Raw genomic sequence first — 19,404 nt, 5'->3', positions numbered from 1 at the left:
CTAAAGCGTCTCTGTGCGTGGACTAAATAGATTCCTCTGCTTTTTAAGGCAGCAGTTCTCAGACTGAGGGAACAGATGTGCAGTACCCACAGCACAGGCATGGCCCAGACACTCAGCCACATGTCTGTCAAACGAGCTGGGGCACACCACAGTCATTACTGTAGAACTAGTATGGATTTGAACAAGGCAGAGTGACTTTGTACTGGGTCAGAACCACTGTGGGCACAACAGGTAGGTTGAGTGGATAGAACCAGAAAGCTGGATTTACTGGACTGTTGAATTACAGCTTCGATTGGATGTAATACCTCGCTGAAGTCTCAGAGAGACAACCCATCTTAGCAGCCGCCAGCAGTATTAAGCAGATACCAATCAGCTCAAGAATTTTCCTTATGTTGGTTACACAGCACAAAAAACCATAACCGCAACACGAACTGTGATGCACACTGTACACCTTCACTCACCTCTTTCAGTTCCTGTGCAACAGAATTAAGGCGTTCATTTTCAGACTGGGTGTTGGCAAGGACATTTCTGAGCTGCTTCAGTTCCGTCTGTAGCTCCATAACTTTCTTCATGTAGTACTCTTCCTTGGTGGCCGATTCCTGAATCAAGGTCTCCTCTCTGCTCTCTCCATCTGCTGCTACCTTCTTGTGGTTGGTATGGGCCTGCCCAAAAGCCTAGGAGAGTCAGAAAACAAACCTTTTACTAGTAAACCCAGAATTTTGCATATGTAACTTCCATTGTAAATAGCTGAGAGTATTAACCCTCACATCTCTTTGATGCAAAACAATGCAACCTTTTCCTACACCCTCCTCTTCTGGGATCAGACTTTTAAATGCTGTCAAGTGGTGATCACAGGACTCTTTAAAGTAACATGTAGCACCCAAACAGTGTTCTGTGATACATGAGATATTTATGTAGAACCTCATATAAACCCTTGTGTGAGGGAAAAACAAGGTATCAATTTGAGTTTGCTGTTAAAGCAAGACTTTGGTTTTCAACAAGACAACTGCAAGATAATCAGACACTTCGCAGAATCCCAGAATGTCAGGGGTTGGAAGGGACCTCGAAAGCTCATCCAGTGCAATCACCCCGCCGGAGCAGGAACGCCCAGATGAGGTTACACAGGAAGGTGTCCAGGCGGGTTGGAATGTCTGCAGAGAAGGAGACTCCACAACCTCCCTGGGCAGCCTGGGCCAGGCTCTGGCACCCTCACTGGGAACAAGTTTCTTCTCATCTTTAAGTGGAACCTCCTGTGTTCCAGTTTGCACCCATTGCCCCTTGTCCTATCACTGGTTGTCACTGAGAAGAGCCTGGCTCCATCCTCCTGACACTCACCCTTTCCATATTGATAACCATGAATGAGGTGACCCCTCAGCCTCCTCTTTTCCAAGCTGAAGAGACCCAGCTCCCTCAGCCTTTCCTCACACAGGAAACTTCTCATAAGGGACACTTCTGCATGTGCATATTCTCTATAGTTGGGTCAGTCTCCTGCAAAAATCAAATCACTGAAAAGAGATTTAGTATAAACAGCCTGTTCCATTTCTTAGGCTAGGAGCACACTTACTCTTCCTCATCCAGCTCTACCAAGGAAACATTATCACCACCCTCAGCTGCTCGTAGCTGGAGATTACTGCCCCCTCCACCCCGCTAACCCGCCGAGGTCAGCAGGGCTGCTCTGGAGCCCGATTAAGCCGGCGTGGGTCACTCTGGCTGAAGTGGGTCAGCGACGCTCACCCCGCCAGCTCCGCCACCTGCGCTCCCAGACGGCATCTCAGCAGCGCCGACGAAGGGACTTAGAGGCAGGTCACAGCATCTGACCTCTTCAGCATATCGTGCTCCTGATCAGGCCTCTCATTCGCGGTTTTTACCTCTTCCTGCTTCTTTTTGGGGGTTCTCATTTTGCTTAAAGCTCTACCAGGCGATGCTCCAAGCTGCAGCGCTTTTCAAGACAGGAGCGCCAGTGCATACAGACAGCCCAGCTGCTGCATAGCAGCGTTTAAGAAACCCATCAGTGGCTTTCACTAATAGATGTTATAAAGCAAAGAGTTTAACATTTTACATAGGTATATATTAGTAACACAGCCTGGCAGATGGACCCAAGTCAATGAGATGAATGAACGCGAGCTTTTAACTGCAGCATGTGCCCGCACCGCAACCCAGCCCATGATGTATTTGGAGCTTTCAGGTGCCACAGCACCTTTTGGGATGCCAGTGTCCATAGGGCAGATTTTCATAGCCAACATTAATACCAGGCATTAAGCCAGGTCAAGGACAGATCAGCATCTCACAAAACTCCTTGTCTAGTCATGTGTTACGTTTTTCAATTAATCATCTTTCGCTAGCTCTTCAGAAATATACTGTCAGCGCAGAGGAAAAATCTGCTTTGAAGAGAAGCAGATTTCAGTATTTTATTACTTTTGTATGTTAGACCAGATGCAGTAATTATTGAACAGAGCTGAAACATGATTGAATGTGCTAGCCCTGCCTACAGTTAAAGACATCCACATATTGCTCCTATCAGACTAAATTTTATTTCAGATAAGCAATTCAGAGATACAGGAGAGAAATATCCATTGAAGAAATTCTAGCCAGATTCACTGAGATGACCCAAGGGAAATTAAAAAGTGTCACATTTCAGACAGAAAGTAAAGCACCATCTGTGTAAGTCCTTGTCAAATGAGTTTCAACAAAGCAGCTTAAGAGCCTAATACCTATGATCTCCGTAAATGTTAAAGGGATAGCAAAAAAATGCAAGCTTCTCAAACACGCTGGCTTTTTTCTGTAAAAAAATTAAGATCCACTTTTCTAGACTTGCATTTATTACAAATCTGATGCAGAGAAAGGGACCCTGGACATCCATTTGCCCAGTGAAGTGGCACCATGTTCTGGTAGCGGGATGCACCCATCACAGGACATTCAAAGCCCCATCTGATCCCCTAGTCCAGGCGGGATTCAATCAAGGAACTCAGAAATACTGCTAAAGGGAGAAACTCTTGAGAATGACGACTATTTGCTCTCAAAACTTTTGACGTAGATGCTAGGTCTTTCTTTAACAACCGGAAGGCAAATGCCATCATCTTGCAGAAGTCACTACTGACAGCGAGTATTTGAACACAGAAATTGGGATAGTGGATGAGACTGGGTTTTTTAATCCAATATCCTGTCTTCTACGAGAGGCTAATGCCAGATGCTTCAGAAAAAGGTGCAAGAAACTTCATTATCCCCCAGAACTGGTGGTTGCCTTAAGCCTTGAAGCAGAATGCTTAATGTAAATTTGGAAGAGCTATTAACATTTAGTTATCCATGTCAAATAGCTGCTTATTTGTCATGGGTTTATGCGTTTTTGGCCTCAATAAAATTCTACAGCAATAAATTCTGTATTTTAAATCATACTCTTACATGACCATTTGTCAGTTTACAAGTTTCCCATATTTTCATAAAAGAGAATGCATTTTTGTTCAGAGACTTGAAGGTATGTTGTTATTCCATAATCCCCCCTCAATGATCCATTGTTTTTCGAGACGTCCATCACACCCTTCTATTCCCTGGTGAAGATGAGGTGATATTCAGAACGCTATCACTGCTTTCCATGCCATAAGACAGTTCATCTCTTTTTAGAAAGTGCCTTTTCTTATGGCTTATCTCAACTTGCAGAATCCCAGAATGTCAGGGATCAGAAGGGACCTCGAAAGCTCATCCAGTGCAATCACCCCGCCGGAGCAGGAACACCCAGATGAGGTTACACAGGAAGGTGTCCAGGCGGGTTGGAATGTCTGCAGAGAAGGAGACTCCACAGCCTCCCTGGGCAGCCTGGGCCAGGCTCTGGCACCCTCACCATGAAGAATTTTCTTCTCATCTTTAAGCGGAACCTCCTGTGTTCCAGTTTGCACCCATTACCCCTTGTCCTATCACTGGTTGTCACCCAGAAGAGCCTGGCTGCATCCTCCTGACACTCCCCCTTTCCATATTGATCCCCATGAATGAGGTCACCCCTCAGTCTCCTCTTCTCCAGCTCCAGAGCCCCAGCTCCTCAGCCTTTCCTCACACGGGAGATGCTCCACTCCCTTCAGCATCTTCGTGGCTGCGCTGGACTCTCTCCAGCAGTTCCCTGTCCTGCTGGAACCGAGGGGCCCAGAACTGGACACAATATTCCAGATGAGGTCTCACCAGGGCAGAGCAGAGGGGCAGGAGAACCTCTCTGACCTACTGACCACCCCTTCTAATCCCCCCCAGGTCCCATTGGCCTTCCTGGCCACAAGGGCCCAGTGCTGGCTTATGGTCACCCTGCTGTCCCCAGGACCCCCAGCTCCCTTTCCCCTACTAACCCAAGCACAGGGGATCTGCAGAGCTCAGCTCACAGGGAGCGGCTGCGGCCCGAGCTCAGGGACCAGCGCTGCCGAAGGATGCTGCTGTTCTCGGGAAGATCCAGCAGAAACCCTGCCATTCGCTTGAAAGTATTACTGTCAGGGCTCGGAAAGCTGGGGACGGAACAGATACTGAGTGGACTCTGACAATGAACAGAACACAAGAAACTTTCTTCCCAGACACAGTCATCAGGATAGGCATCCTGGAACAATCCCGTCTGGGTGGATTTATAAGCTAACACTTCAAAGGCACCTCAATTCTAACCAAGTTTTATTATCTCTCTTGTACATACTTAGAAATGACCTTATACATTCATGTTACAAACCATTTTCATACTTGTAACAGCCCGTGTGGAACGGGAAATTTAACTTTAACAAAATTGGTTAAATTATAGGGCAATGCAATTACCTTCCATGGCTACAGCCCAGGCCTGTTTTAAACCAAGCTATTAAAAGAAAAACTGACTTTTTAGCCATAATCCTTCACTTACCCAGAAGCCCAGCATCTACCCATCCACTTTTGCTTTAACACTAGATAAAACACAGAAATAGAAGCCAAATTTACTCTGCTCTTCTTCCTTGTCCAAATCCTCTATTTCTATCTACTAAGGTACCAAAATAGTGAAGAAAACTGTTCACAGTTCTATCAGAATGATACTCGTAGGAGTATAATCTCTTCACAAAATAAATGAGTTTCTGACAACTCATTTGCACACACCTTGCTGGATGCGAGGGCTGCAAAGCTTCATGTTCTGCTGAACAGCTGCCTCAAGGAATTATGAGAAGACACTAATATGAAGGGACTATCAAATTCCCTTCTTCCAGATATCCCAAGGTCAAGCCAAAAGTAAAATCAAAGAGCTCATGAACCAAAATGCTATCTTGCTGTTTGCTCAGCTACATGCACTCAACCAGTACATTGGAAAACACTTTATACTTGTCATGGTTTAACCCCAGCTGGCAATACAACCGCGATAGCCGCTCACTCACCCTTCCTCCCCACCACCCCCAAATAGGGAAGAGAATCAAAAGAGAAGGGAGAAACTTGGATTCAGATAAACACAGTTTAATAAAATAACAAAATACTAATACACTACATATGTGTGTGTGTGTATATATATATATATATATATATATATATATATATATAAAAATAAAAGATACCCAAGGCAATTCCTCACAAACTCCATCCACAACTGAGCAGCCAGTCCCAGGAAGCAGCACCTGGTCCCAAACAGCTGATCCCAAAGAGAGAAAAAAGGCAGAAAGGTCCAAAGGCCTCTGCAAAACAGCAAAAGGCCAAACTAAATGTCCCAAAGCCAACTCCCTCAGCTCCGACAAAAAGAGTGAAAAAGAATGAGAGAGTGAGAGAGAGAGGGAACATGCAAGCGAGAGAGAGACAGGAAGCTCCCCACGCTCCTTAAATATGCAGTATGAAGCTAACAGGCTGGAATACTCTTATTAATACTCTTATTGATCTCTCTGGGTGTCAGTCAAGCTCTGCCTCATTCATCCCCCCTCCCTCGATGCCTCACACCTGTGGGCAGAGCTCCGAGTGTCCTTGGCTCTCGGACCAGAGCAATCACAAACCTTAACTCTGTGCTGGGGTATTATCTCTTGTTCTCAAACTAAGTCCAAATAACGACCGTGCTAGCTATGAAAAAGAAAGGTTTCTAACTGCATGAAGAAAGTTAACTCATTTTCAGTCAAACCAGCACAATACTGCTGGACAAAGGTATGATTTGCTTCCACTTATCTCCTTAGAAAGCTTCATGAGAGACAGATGGAAAACTCTCCTTTGGTTTTAATGCTATCTGAAACTAAAACCAACCTCCACCCCAAACACACACAACCTCAAATTCTGTAGAGCCACTTATCTCTAGACCAAGTGAACATGAAACAATCCCCAGCCAGGGTGCTCGCAGTGACATGGTGCGAGGGCAGCGAGGAACACATGCCGAGCTCTGAGAAATGCACCAAATTATTCAGACACTAATTATCCGTTATTGCTAATAACATGCTGCTGAAACTGCTGCAAAGCTGCACATCAACTGAAGCCCTGACAAGGTTTCCCTTTTCAAGCTGCTATCCCAGTACATGTGGTCCTTCAGCCCTTCTCCCCCAAATACAACAAGGAATGCTGCCCAAAGGCTCTTTATGACAACCCTGAAGCCAAGGGGAATTTTATCATAATGAGCTGATAACTTTTACCAAAATAAATATCATCAACAAAGATATTATTAAATCAACTTTTGTGTTTACAGCATTACTTACATCAGGAGACTCAAAGCAATTAGGAGACACATACTATCTCATTCTTAAATAGCCCAGAAAAATCTAACTGCTTAAAGTCAAGGAGATTTCTAACAATTTAATCTTCAGCCAATGATGTCTTACATTTCAAGAATTCGAAAATTCTCCACAGTAATTATGAATAGGAAAAGGAGTGTGGACAGCAAGTGCATGAGGCAGACTCATCCAATAACTCGAGTGTTACGTAAAATGAAGCTCTTCAAATGAAGCTCTGGATTAAATTGCATTTAAACAGGGTTTAAAGTACCTATTTCCAAAAGACAGGCTCAGTAAAAGATGAAGTTTCTTCCAGATATGATGATTAAACAGATTCATTTGTGTATTTTGCAGGAGGAACCTGATTTCAATCATCTTAAAGACGAACATGAAACCCATCACACTGAAAGAGACTTTCATATAGAACTTCAAGCTTTGAGAAGAAAGCACTCCTGATACCTTGAAGATTAGCATACTTGTTAAGGTATCAAGTACTTCTCTAACAAGATTAAGATTTTGAACTTTTTTTTCCAAATGTTCCTTCACATGCAGATGTTCACTGATCACATCAAATGTAAAGAATCTCTGAAACACACTTCTTGGAGAGTTTCGAATGCTGCGATTCTCTCAGAACAGCTGCTGTGATATGAGAGATGCAAAAACTGATCACAGTGATGCTCAAAAGCAAGACTCTAGGCCTTGTGGAAACTGGGAACAGGGCTGCTTTGTTTGCCTCTTTGATCTGTCACTCCAGACCACTACTTAGCCAGAAGCAGGTCCTAAAAAGCATGAAATTCATCCCAAAGTATGCTGGTTATGCTTCCATATTTTCTGGTACTTCCTGAACTAGACTGCTGAAAACAAGAGGTTCATGTAGGCTGGGCAGTTTAGCGTAGCATAAAATACTAGGATGCCACTGTCATAAAAAACCCTGGTGCTGGGGAGAGTTCTTTCTAGGTTAGAGCGAAACCAGTACGACCTCAAATCCTCTACTGACTTTTCTCCAAAGAGCCCGTGTCCCTCTGTACCCGGCTTTTTATCCAGGGTGCAAGTGCAGGCATGCACTGAACCACAACAAGAACACAAAAGCAAAGAAAAAGCCTCGGAGCTGCTTAAAGTAGATGCACCAACAAGGAAAGAGGCACAACCCACCCCCAGAGATGTTCCTGAGGAGCAGAGAGCAGAAATAAGATTTCCCTCTTACTCAGTAAAAATGAAGAGGAGGTTCCTGTGTCATGAAAGAATACACCCAAGAAAGCAGAAAAGAAAAATATTCCAGTGAAGGAGCTTCATAAGATAAGTTGCTTACACTGTCATCTAAAACTGAACTAAAACTTTCTCCATTTAAAGAAACAGAGAGCAGGGAAACACAACTGCTTATAGATGATTTGCAGGATTAAGAGGGAGGAAAATCTTGAAGGGGCTCAGGGCCCCACCATACAAATCAACTTCTGGACAGTGACATATACCGTGCATTCCCTCAAACTTACTCTTCCTTCGATATAGAGGATTTTATCACGCAAGTCAAATTAAATAGGAACTGAAGGTTTTGCTGAACTGAGGCCTAAGACCATGGAAATGTAACTTTTGCTTAATGTATTAAACAGCATAAGGTATTACTGAGGATATCTATAATATTCAGCTTTTAAAAGTTCTGGAAAGACATGTTCACCAAATTTTTGCGAGGTAAAAAATTAGGGAACACAAGGTAAGATCAAAGTACCTCCGTATCCCTCTCTAATTGTTGGATCTCTGGCATGTTACCCAAGTCTTCGCACTTCCCAGTTACAATTTACATCCCACTAAATTAAACAATTAATCCTAGTAACATGTGGGGGTGGAGCAGGGGGAGAGTATTTCAGCTTGCAAACAACATGAAAAGCTTAAATATACACATATATACACACACACACACACTTTGCACAAACAATGTTTTGCTGGTGTGATTCTTCAGCCTGAACCAAGCCAAAATGATCTTTTTAAAGGAAAAGTTACCCTTTTTTTTTTTTTTTCTTTCTCCTTTACTCAGCTTATCTCACATTCTTTGGTTGCTATGATAGAAACAGTTGAGAATTAACAGAAGAAAAAGCCAACATATTCTAAAACATGAATCAGAAACGAAGGTCAGATGTTCAGAGATGCAGGTACTTACTATCCAGTTAATAGGTAGCCTAGAGCCAAGTACTGGGAACCCCATAGAGTTTGCTAATGCCTCTTCATACCCCCGTCATTAAGTCCTTTTGGAAACAAGGTGTCTGCTGTTTCATCGCTGCTGACCTGAGTACACAGCTTAGTTTTTCAAAGAATAAAACTCTCTCATGCTGATTGTTCGCCCCAGTCACTCAGGAGTTACTAAACAGCTATCTCAGCAGCAGCCAGGGAAAGAAGCATTAAACTATTAGTGATTTTAACATCTACTCTTTAATTGCTTAAAATTTGCATTTACATATACTCATGAAGTGAAAGCATTGCAAATTTGAATACATCCCTCTCAGTCTATAAAACTCCTAACAAGGGCACATAATAAACCTGCCATATAACAGAAAATTGCTTTGAACACGTTGAAATGAATGGATATTTTCAACCTCTAAGTGGTTTTAATGCTGTGCTCAAGTTGCATCATCTGACTGAAAACCAGCTGGGAGGAGGGAGCTGGTGTGCCCAGCATCGCCCAGCACCACCCAGCACCCCTGGGTGCTGCGCAGACAGAGCTCTTTAATACACCCCCCTGTGCAACACCGAGGGAAAGCCTCTCTTCCTTAGCACGTCAAGAACGTCAAACCTTTCTTCAATAAACACACGTTTTGGGAATTTCTACAATTTTCCTCTCCATGTGCTGGTAGAGAGGACAGATGCCTTGAACCGGGACAGCAGCGCATCTTGCAGTGAACGGCACTTCTGCCAAATTTTCATCACGCGCACCAGTTCAGTTTCCTTAAATGAAAACAGTTCAAGGGCAAAGAAAAAAAGAAGGATAAGGAAAAATTCAGATAAATAATCAATTTTTTCCTTGAGCACAGCTCCTGCTCGCTCGCAGTCCTTGGAGTACACAGATTTCCAAACTGGTGAAAACAGACACCAAGAAGAGTCTAAACAACGGGCTTCGGGTCTTTTTGTCTTGGGGTTTTTTTGCATTAATGAAATCCATGCAAAACCTTGCACTTCAAAAACCTTTACTGGTTTACAAACACACGTTTCAGTGGGATTTAGCTACAAAAAGCCTCCCAAGGAAAGGTGATCTTATGCGCAACAGCATCACAATGGAGAGAGCAAGTCAGAAGCAGGACCAGCAGGGAAACAGTGCCATCCGGCTTGTCTTGGACCTGTGCATTCATCAGTCGCAGACCTGGTTAGAACTGAGGGTGCACAGCCCACCTTCCATAGGGGATAAAGAGGCACCTACATGCCCCTTAGTGTCCCCTTAACAATTTGCTGCCCAAAGCAACTTGCCTGTGGCACTGCCAGTCCAGAACTACAGTTGCCAGGGCCAAAAGAGTTCACTAATAGTGACTGCAAATACAGGATGTAAAAGAGGTGTCACTGATTGTATAATAGCTGCTTTTTTATCTGTAGACATGTGGAAGAAATGGGAAAATAAGATTCTGAGCATAATGCTAGGAGCAGAGGACAGACACCAGCTTTACAGCTGCAATGCTCCAAGCTGGAGACAACCAACAGAGAAACAGTTAATGAACAAACAAGATTATGTCAAAGACTCCTGGCATGGTCCCCAAGATATCTCAGACACCAAAACAAAACTTCCAACCTGAAGTCTTCACATGCAGATTAGGATCACGGACTTAGGAGTCCATGACAAATGACATCACCTGAAACTGCCGGGGACATGACAAACAACACTGTCCTTTTAGGATTCATACACTTTTAAAAAATGTTGGGTAACTGGATGCCTTTGCTACTAATAAAAGTTCATATTCACATGTCATATCTAATTTTCCTTCTTTTAGAACTGCATGATAGTCACGATGCCTGGTCCCGGCATCCCACCCTGAGGGCAGGGTGCTACCTCCAGCAGTCCTGGTTTTTCAAAAAACCTTCATGGACATGCATTACAAACAGCACAACCATCCAGCACCTACAAGCTCCAACTTGCTTTAGACATGACAAAACTCCAGTATTGCAGTTTTCAAGATTATATACTTTAGAGGCCAAGACTTAATTTCCCCACGCTAGAGAGCCTAAATGCAGGTGTGCCCAACCTGCCTTTGTTCCCCAAACTGCTCTGTCTCAGACTTCTTCTTTATACTGTAGGTTATTTTGCTATCTTAAGGGGTCATATTGCTTTATTCGCATAAATATGGAGCTAGGAAAGCAGATGTAATTATCTGCTTTTTGCTTACCACAGATTCCCAGATAGCGTTAATGTTTGGTATACAAGCTCTGGATAAGCATCAGCATATAAAAATCATTAAGTCTCTTGGAGACATTTCTTGCTATCGATATTGAATTTTGAGCATGTTTCTCTGCTTATTCCACAAATGTGGTATGATAACAAAAAAGCAAAAGAGAGATTTAAAAGATAGAAGTCCGAGATCAATTCTTCAATCGTGCCAGTTATTTTTAACTGCAAACAAATCAGGGAAAATACAACTGTTAATGCAATGGAGAAGAAAAGGAAATGCTAGCTGCAAGTGAATGTTTAACCACAAATCCTTCAACTGAAGGAGAGTCAAGATGTTAGTAAAGTATTTGCAGTAAAGCAATTAACATTTTATACCTGGTGTGGAATGAAAGCTATGTGTATTTCTGGAGCGACTACAAATTTGCTTTTACCAAATGCCTAACAGATTAAAAAAAGGCAAAGATAAGCATTTCAATAAAAATGTAAAGAATAAACCATAGTACGTTGCTACAGGACATAGAATCACATCACTGGTATGAAAATACCAGCAAGACATTAGCCATTTTTGCTCATAAAACACAGTAACAACATCTGAGTGTAGAAGCAAAGGTCAAGACGTTTTGGAAAAGTCGAAGTCTGGGCATTGGAACTTAAGATTGTCTCTAGTTGTTAAGGATTGCTACCTTGTGCTGGTGGCATCGCTCTGCATCTGCCAGATGCCTTTTTCAGGTGTTGGTCATTGTCAGAAATGCTGGACTGAAGAGATGACAGATCCGATTCAATACGGGAATGTATTTGTACTCCCTTACCCCTTCCCGCACTCAACAGCAACCCTGCCCTTAAAATCTCATACGCCAATGCCATGCAAAAAAAAAAAGAAAAAAATATAAAGAAAGAAAGGGTGTAAGGAGGAGAAATGCTTTAACCAAGCCACTCACCCTACAAACAGGCCCATGGTGACAAGGGCCACCGAAGACCATCTGCATGAGGTGTTTCCCACTCAATCTGTCCCTCTCCAGACTTTCCCCTCCTTCCTCTTCCCCCCATTTTGTGATTCGAGGGAGTTTAATCTGTATAGAGCAGTACAGACTGCAGCTTTTCTGAAGAGCTATGTGTAAAGCCACTCGCAATTTGAGTTTAAATATGCCTCCCAACTTGATTCTGAAAGCATTCCTCACCAGGAGAGCTGGCCAGGGAACAGACCAGCTCCAAGTGTCTTTGAAGCAGTTTGCAAATGGTACCGTGCAGTGTTGGTTTTCTCCTCCCCCTACATGAAAATCCTACATTTTCATATTTTGCTCCTAGCAACTTCATTTTAATTATCAATGTCTCATCAATATTAAACTAATCAGGATATATTAATATGCATCAGAAGATTAATTAGCACTAAAAGCCACACAAAGTTTTGTTCATGTTTCTGCATTGTCAGTCCAAAAATTAATCATAAAATTTTAGCACCAGTTCAGCTCCTAGTTCTTTCTGCTTATCAGATTTCAAAATGAAAGACGTTTTCTGTGGCTTCAGCAAGCATTGCACATTTTTCATAACAACAAATTCATTATTACCATAATGATCTAAAATAGCAAAGTGCAAAAACACTTATCTAAAGAGACTGATGCCTCTTTACAGGGAGCAAGGAATTTAATAAAAGGAGGTATTATATTCCTCTTGCGCATTGCATTCATATGTTTTCATTTTACATTTTCTTGTTAAGTGGCCATCCGTGCATTCTTCAGTTATTAGACCAGTGCTTTGACTAACCACTTCTCAGCAAAGTCCTCAAATGAACGCTCTAGATTTGTACAAGAAGCCTAAAGCCGCAGTGACACAAGCGTTTTCATGTGCTCCCATAAACATCCTAATCCTTTGAGCATGACCTAATCCCGCGTCCCGCTGACTCAGTCCCTCTCGGCTCCCAGCTCCCTCGGCTGGTGACCAGGGTTGACGGCAGCACCGGCACGACGGAGAGGATGGATGGATGTGCACAAGACACTCACCCCTCCTTCCAGCAACCCCCAGCTCAGCTGCTCCGCTGACACCAAAGCGGTAACACCAGTGAGGCTGCTGGGCTCCTTCACATTCCTCCTAAATCGCTCCAGCACCTTTTACCTGGAGTCTTGCTTCATCTTGGAGACCTCACTACTGTTAAACACTCAGCAGCATCAAGCAAGTTGCAGCCCAAACAGAACAGGCATTTTGTGCCATTATATCAGTAGAAGAAAATGCCCTACAGGAGCTGAAGCTTTTAAGAGACTAAAATTTGAGAGGAAAAAAGAAAATTAACCTCATGCTTGTGTTTTGGGAGGTTTTCGATACCACAATACAAAGCAGACAGCACCACGGCTCCTGTTCCGGCTGAGCCAGAGTGCCCATCGGACTCACGTGAGATTTAACAAGGTTTCAGGTTCAGCAGGAAGAAACGCAAATGCCTCATAAGATCACAGTGTTCTCCCTCACAGATTAGAGGGGCATTCCACAGACGATTTAGAGGCATTACTTATTTATTTAAATGATAAAAAACACACTGGAGCCTATATTTAGAATATATTGCTTCAGTGCGCTGCTGCTGGGATGAAAAGATTCAAGGATAAAAAGTCTAATTCAGCCTGTCAGCTTTGTTAGCTAGACGCTTAAACTGTATTAACTTGCACAGTCCAGAGGGTTAAATGCTATTGTGCCTAAATCACTAGCTAAGCAGCAGCTCTACATATTGTTACAAGAGCTAGTGGCCAGATGTTGGCCATACTGGACACAGGTGGGAAGGGGCTGTAGCCTCCTCTCCTCCCTCAATAAATACTCCTTTGATATGACTCACCAAAAAAAAAAAAAAAAAAAAAAAGAATATCTGAGGGATAAAGCACAGGCTAAATGAAGGCAGTGGCAATGGCTCTGAACAATGCAGTAGGCGCTGCACTTAATCACCAGCACTTGACTTCTTCTGTTTACAGGCACGACCGCTGCATTTCCATTGCTTTTGTGATTTGGTATGTAGGATCCTCTCACAGGCGGGAACCAGCATGTCCAGAGGCTCCAGAGGGATTACTGAAGCTGAGAGCTTGGCTTCAGGTGTGGAAGTTGCTGAAGCAGCTAAGAATCAGTTTGCTCCCAAACTGAATTCATGCGAAAAGGTGTTAAAATGACAGCTCGAGTCAGGAGGTTGAGAAAAGTGCCCAGGATCCTGCCTGAGGAGCAAGGGCCCTCAGCTCAGGCCTGCGGGACAGCTGCTCCTCGGCCCTGCTCTGCTTGGCAAGGCCAGCAGCCTCACCAGCAAGTCCCTCTGGAAATTATTCTTACATTTCAATTCTTACCCTCATTCAGCAATAAAGCTTGGACTCGCTGGTGAGCAAAGTGTTAGAATCGGGACCACCTCAATAAGCACAGGCAAATCAGACAGCACGAGCCAAGCCAGAGCAGGCCGCAGCAGCCAAGGCGCAGTCTGTTCATTAAACATTCATTCCCTGGTACAGAAGTTCAAGCTGACAACTGCTTGGAGAAAAACAAACAAACAAACAAACCCACCCCCCCAAAAACCCCACAACCAAACAAAACCCAAAACAAACAAAACACCAAACCAAACAAAACCAAAAATTAAACCACACCACCACAACAAGAAAAACCCCACAAACCGAACCGAAACTCACAATGCAAAAATTATAGCAAAAAAAAAAAAGTGTGAAGAATGCACTGCAAAATAAACCAGTCATGCTTTTACCGTGTCTTTTTTATGAAAAAGGGTAATAGCTAGATACTTCAGGACTAGAAAAGTGCAATTTTGAGATTTTTTTTTTCCTAAAGAAAGAAAGTAGAAATTCCTTTGGGCACTTGTAGCTGTGCTCCTTTGGAACTGATTCCCCACTAGTCTCAAACATTAAAAGTGCTTTCTTAATTTCAAAGTTTTCATTATGTGGACAACTGCCCACGCCAAAATAATCCCTTTCTTTCATAAAGGCCACGCACCAAGTATGAAGCAGCAATTATTTCTGGATGCACTTGACCCAAGGTGAAATTTCTTGGGCTGTCCCATCCCGTTACCCCATTGTCAGGTTAAAATTTGAGGCAGCTCCTGTCCTCTTCATGGTATACAGATAAAACATGCTAAGGAAGAGAAAAGGTTGCTCTCTGTTGCTTAAAACATCTACTTAACATGTCATCCCAAAAAACGGCCCTACTAGCATCACAGGAGGGAGCAACACTTTTGCTCAAGCGCAAAGAGAAAAATAAGCATCAGCTATTTTAAATTACCCTTAAATTCAGCATGTGTCCTGCTGAATCTGTCCCTTCAGACCAGGGGGGGACTACGCAATCTGAGAATTAAGACCTTTTCCCCCCATTCCCTGGTGGGGGATGCCAAAGGCCGGCTGGCAAGGCAAACCGTGCAGGACCAGCCCGGGGAGCAGCCACCAGCCCGATGGCAATGGTGCAGATTGCACATGAGCTGCCCTGCATCACAAACAGACTGGCCTGCAAACGGGTCAGGCTATCGTGCATAATTCATAGCAGCTTCCCCATGATTTGCTAACTGCCAGCCCATAGCTCTGTGCTGTTATGAAAAACAAGATCAAAGAAGTGGTCACAGATTCATCACACTGTGCTGTTCCACCCACGACACATGTACCCATGCAGACTGCAAGGGGCTGTATTAGGTATAATGCTGCACTAAATAGAGTGGTAAGTATTCCCAGCTCTTAGAAAATGCCTCATATGGCTGTTCAGACAGCCGTTTCACCACTTTCTTCTTCAGTTTACTGACCTACAGTAGGGAAACAACAGTCCCAACGCACTGTCAAGTACAGGATAGTAGTAAATCTACAAAAAAAGGAGGGCAGGAACACAATAAACAAGTGTCAGTTTTATACTTCAACTATTGCACTCTTCTGTTAAACAAAGAAGCATGTGAAACCAAACCAAGCACCTGTCCAAAAATGTATGTATCACAAGACGACATTTCTACAGCCAACACAGGGGGAAAGAAACTTCATCAGTGATAAAGCCCCAGCACTTCTATGCTTTGCAGCAGTTTTCAAAGGCAATGCTTGCATTAGTAAGTTTTCTTCGTTTAACTTTGTTATAAACTCATTTACCAAGAAGAGCGTTTACTTGTGGACTTCATAATGAACGTGAGAAGCTTGCGCTCATTCCTGATTTGCACCCTGAGTCACGACTAGTATTTCCCACATATTTCCATAGGATCAGAGCACTGGCCAAGGGCCATCTCTTCAGAAGCATAAGCTGCAGAAGGAGCACATTTGCGTTATTACATCCAGAATCAGATGACAGAATTGAAAGCGATTATACAAGAGAGCATTTTTTTTCATTCCAATTAAATCCTCTGTCCTGCAAACAGCACCATGATGCCCATGAAAAACAATGCATTTCTCCTATTCACCCGCCTCCCTAATTCCTCAGTAACTTCAATAACCAATCTTCTGAGATTAAAAGGTAATCTTCAAAACTATAAAAGAGGGGTCTGAAAAACATAATGAAAATAGGATCAATCCAACACCATAAAGCATGCTGGCAGCAAACTATGCAGCTCCTGCCCAGCCACAAATGCCCTGGAGTCAGGCGGCCTCGTCACAGCAGGTTCTAATTAAAGGCTGTCACTTGGAAGTGAGAGATGGGGCATCACTGCCTGCCTGCGGCCACACACCCAAGCGTGCATATTCTTCTCCTTTAATCTTTTCATAAAGGAATCTCACAGGAATATAAGACATGAGTGTCCCTTGTGCTCATTTCTGCCCAAGTGAAACCTGCCCCGTCGGTGCACGGCCCCTGGCGGTGACAACCCAGCCAAGAAGCGCATTTCTCCCCATTTTTCAGGCTGCATGTCCGACTGCATGCGATACTGAAATGTCAAGTGGCAAGGGGCAGTCTCTAATAAATGCCATGCTGCCCTTTTTTCCGCAGTGAAACACTGCTATATGAAGCTAATTGTACTCAGCAGATTAACCAACACGAGGTATTAACCCCTGCTTTCACTCACCCGGAGCTGTTTAAGAGCTGGAGCTTGTTATCATCGTAACATTGCCATGGGTGGTGCACCACCACAAGCAGACTGGAACATGCACAATGTGTTCCTCCAAGAGGAATTAGTTTCAAACTCGTTGAACAGACATGCAGGCATATATATGGAAGAAAGGGAATATAAGAGAGCTTGTCTGAAAAGAATCCCTTGCCTTTCCCCATACGTTTGGAAAGCATAGCAATGCCCATGTGTGTGTGCACACCAGGAGAGCGGTATCCTCTACATACCATCACTACAGCAAACACACAACAGAGATGCTCGTTTGCAGTTTGGGCCCATTCCAGTAGATGCATTTCAGCTGCTTCTCTGCTGAAAAAAAATCAAGCAAGATTTGCAGAAACAGCCCTTTTTAGGAGGCTATTGTTAGCTGCTCTTCCAGTGAAAACAGGGTTTATCCATCAAAAATTAGATAGAACCCAAACCCCAATTAAAAAAAAAAAAAAAAGGGCAGCTAATCAAGATATCCTCTTTATTTTTTTAAATAAGTATAAAAGTCATGAGACCCAAAAAGTTTTTTTTTTTAAAAAAAAACCACAACAAAAACCAACAAAAACATTTTCCTTCAGTTGATCTTCACAACATCTCAAAGAGATTCAAGGCTTTTTTTTGGTATTGATTAGCAGAGACCACCATACATCCTGCCCTCCTTCAGCTCCAGGCACAGAATGGTGCTCAGAGCCCACGTGCTCTCCTCGTGGTGTCAGTGAGCAAAGCCAGCCCTGCTAATGTGCACTCTCTGACCACCAGGCAGAGGGACCGGAGAGTTTAGAGTTAAAAGCCAAAGGACATCAGTCACAAAGCATTTCATTCATTACTGTTCCCTCCCTCCCTCACGGAAACACGCTGCTCCTGAAGATGCCAACACAAGTGGGTTTCATGACACAGCTGGTGCTATAAATCAGCATTTGCATCTTCCCAAACAGTGCTCTCTGTCACTCACAAGCACATGTGAGAACTGACATCAAAAATCACATTTAGTGAGAGCGTGGAGCATTTCCTCAGCCCCTGGTGTCCTGCCCTGGGGACAATTAGCAGCGTGGTGTCCCCATGGCCAAATCAGGACCTGCTGATGCCTCCACCATCAGTCCTCTCGCTGGGAAAGCCACTAGCAAGCTTCAAAGTCTGTCTGGGAGTAAGTGGCTGCTAATCAGCAGCTGCTCCAGTTGGTTCCAGTGACTGGAATGGGCATTCATCCAAGGCTTTCGTTTGTTTGTTTGTTTTTAAGAAAAATTGCTGTAACCATAGCAGGGAAGGAAAATTAGAAGGCCTCAAATGCATTTTGCTGAGCTTAAATTAGAGAGAAATGGGAGTTTTGGTGTGCATCCATTTGTGCTTTCTTATAAAAAAAAGAAGAGCATGTGGGGGCATGAAGATGAAGGGGAGCAATACAGAAATCAATATAAAAAAGTCCTCCTTTCAGGATAATTTCAAGCCTGATGGATGAAGGAAAAAAAAAATTAAAAAGCTATCCTGAGGCATCTTTGTCTCCTCTGCATCGTAACAGATCAGTGAACTAATGGTCTTGCCTGCCACAAGCAGACATCTGCACAGCTCAAGACCAGGCCTCAAAGACAAGCAAGATGCTGCTGGAGATGGAGATGTGCAGGATAAGGAGTTAATGCTGCTGAACATCAGCACTACCTAGTAGTTTGACAGCAACAGAAACTGTAGACTTCTACTCCTGAATGCAAAGCATGCCCTTCACTGCCCATTGGGTACCAAAGCATGGCTAAAACTCACTCTTTCCAAAACCACATTGTGGAAATGTTGGTCATCAATTGCTGACTTTTAAACCCCTTGGCTAAATTTGATGCAATGCTTTATTTGTACAGGCTGGTTCACAACATCAGTTCAATCCTGTTAAGCAGTCCACTGGGTCTTCATCTTGCCCTGCATATGAATCAAGAAGTGACTGTAAATAGATTAGCAACGATAGACTGTGGCTCTTCTGCAGGTGCTCGAGCTGAGCAATTGTCAGGACTAGCATAAAAAGCGATAGTGCAGAAATTTGATGTAGGTATTAACTGCAATGAAATAATTTTGAAAAACTGAAAACCAGTATTAGTGATCTATAAATATTACACCAGACCTCTGCCAGCTGACCACAAAGCATAAATCACTGAAGTCCATTAATAGACCTGAGAAGATATGTGATGAACCTTTAAGGGTGTAATAGACCCTAGAAATGTTAGAAAAAAAAACTATTTCTTCTTAAAATGTTAGTTCTTTTCTTAAAACTCAGCAAGATCATACTGACATTACACACTTCATAACGGACAATGTAGGGTTACCTTAAGTACATGCCTCACACAACCTTTGTTATAAAAATTCATGGAAGAGAAAACTTTCATCAAGTGCTGTTAAGC

General features: G+C 43.3%; 1 protein-coding gene across 2 annotated transcripts in view; it reads right to left on the bottom strand.

The window, feature by feature from the left end:
• BICD2 (BICD cargo adaptor 2) overlaps nucleotides 1–19,404 on the bottom strand; it is a 100,239-nt gene that overhangs the window by 47,338 nt on the left and 33,497 nt on the right. For both annotated transcript variants that reach the window (XM_065642427.1, XM_065642426.1), the window contains exon 2: nucleotides 462–674. In XM_065642427.1, coding sequence (XP_065498499.1) covers nucleotides 462–674 — 213 coding nt within the window. The remainder of the gene's footprint in view (nucleotides 1–461; nucleotides 675–19,404) is intronic.

Source organism: Caloenas nicobarica, chromosome 11 (assembly GCF_036013445.1).
Source record: "Caloenas nicobarica isolate bCalNic1 chromosome 11, bCalNic1.hap1, whole genome shotgun sequence".
Classification (NCBI taxonomy): Eukaryota; Metazoa; Chordata; class Aves; order Columbiformes; family Columbidae; genus Caloenas; species Caloenas nicobarica.
The sequence above is the reverse complement of the archived record's forward strand: the minus strand, read 5'-3'. Positions and strand labels throughout refer to the sequence as shown.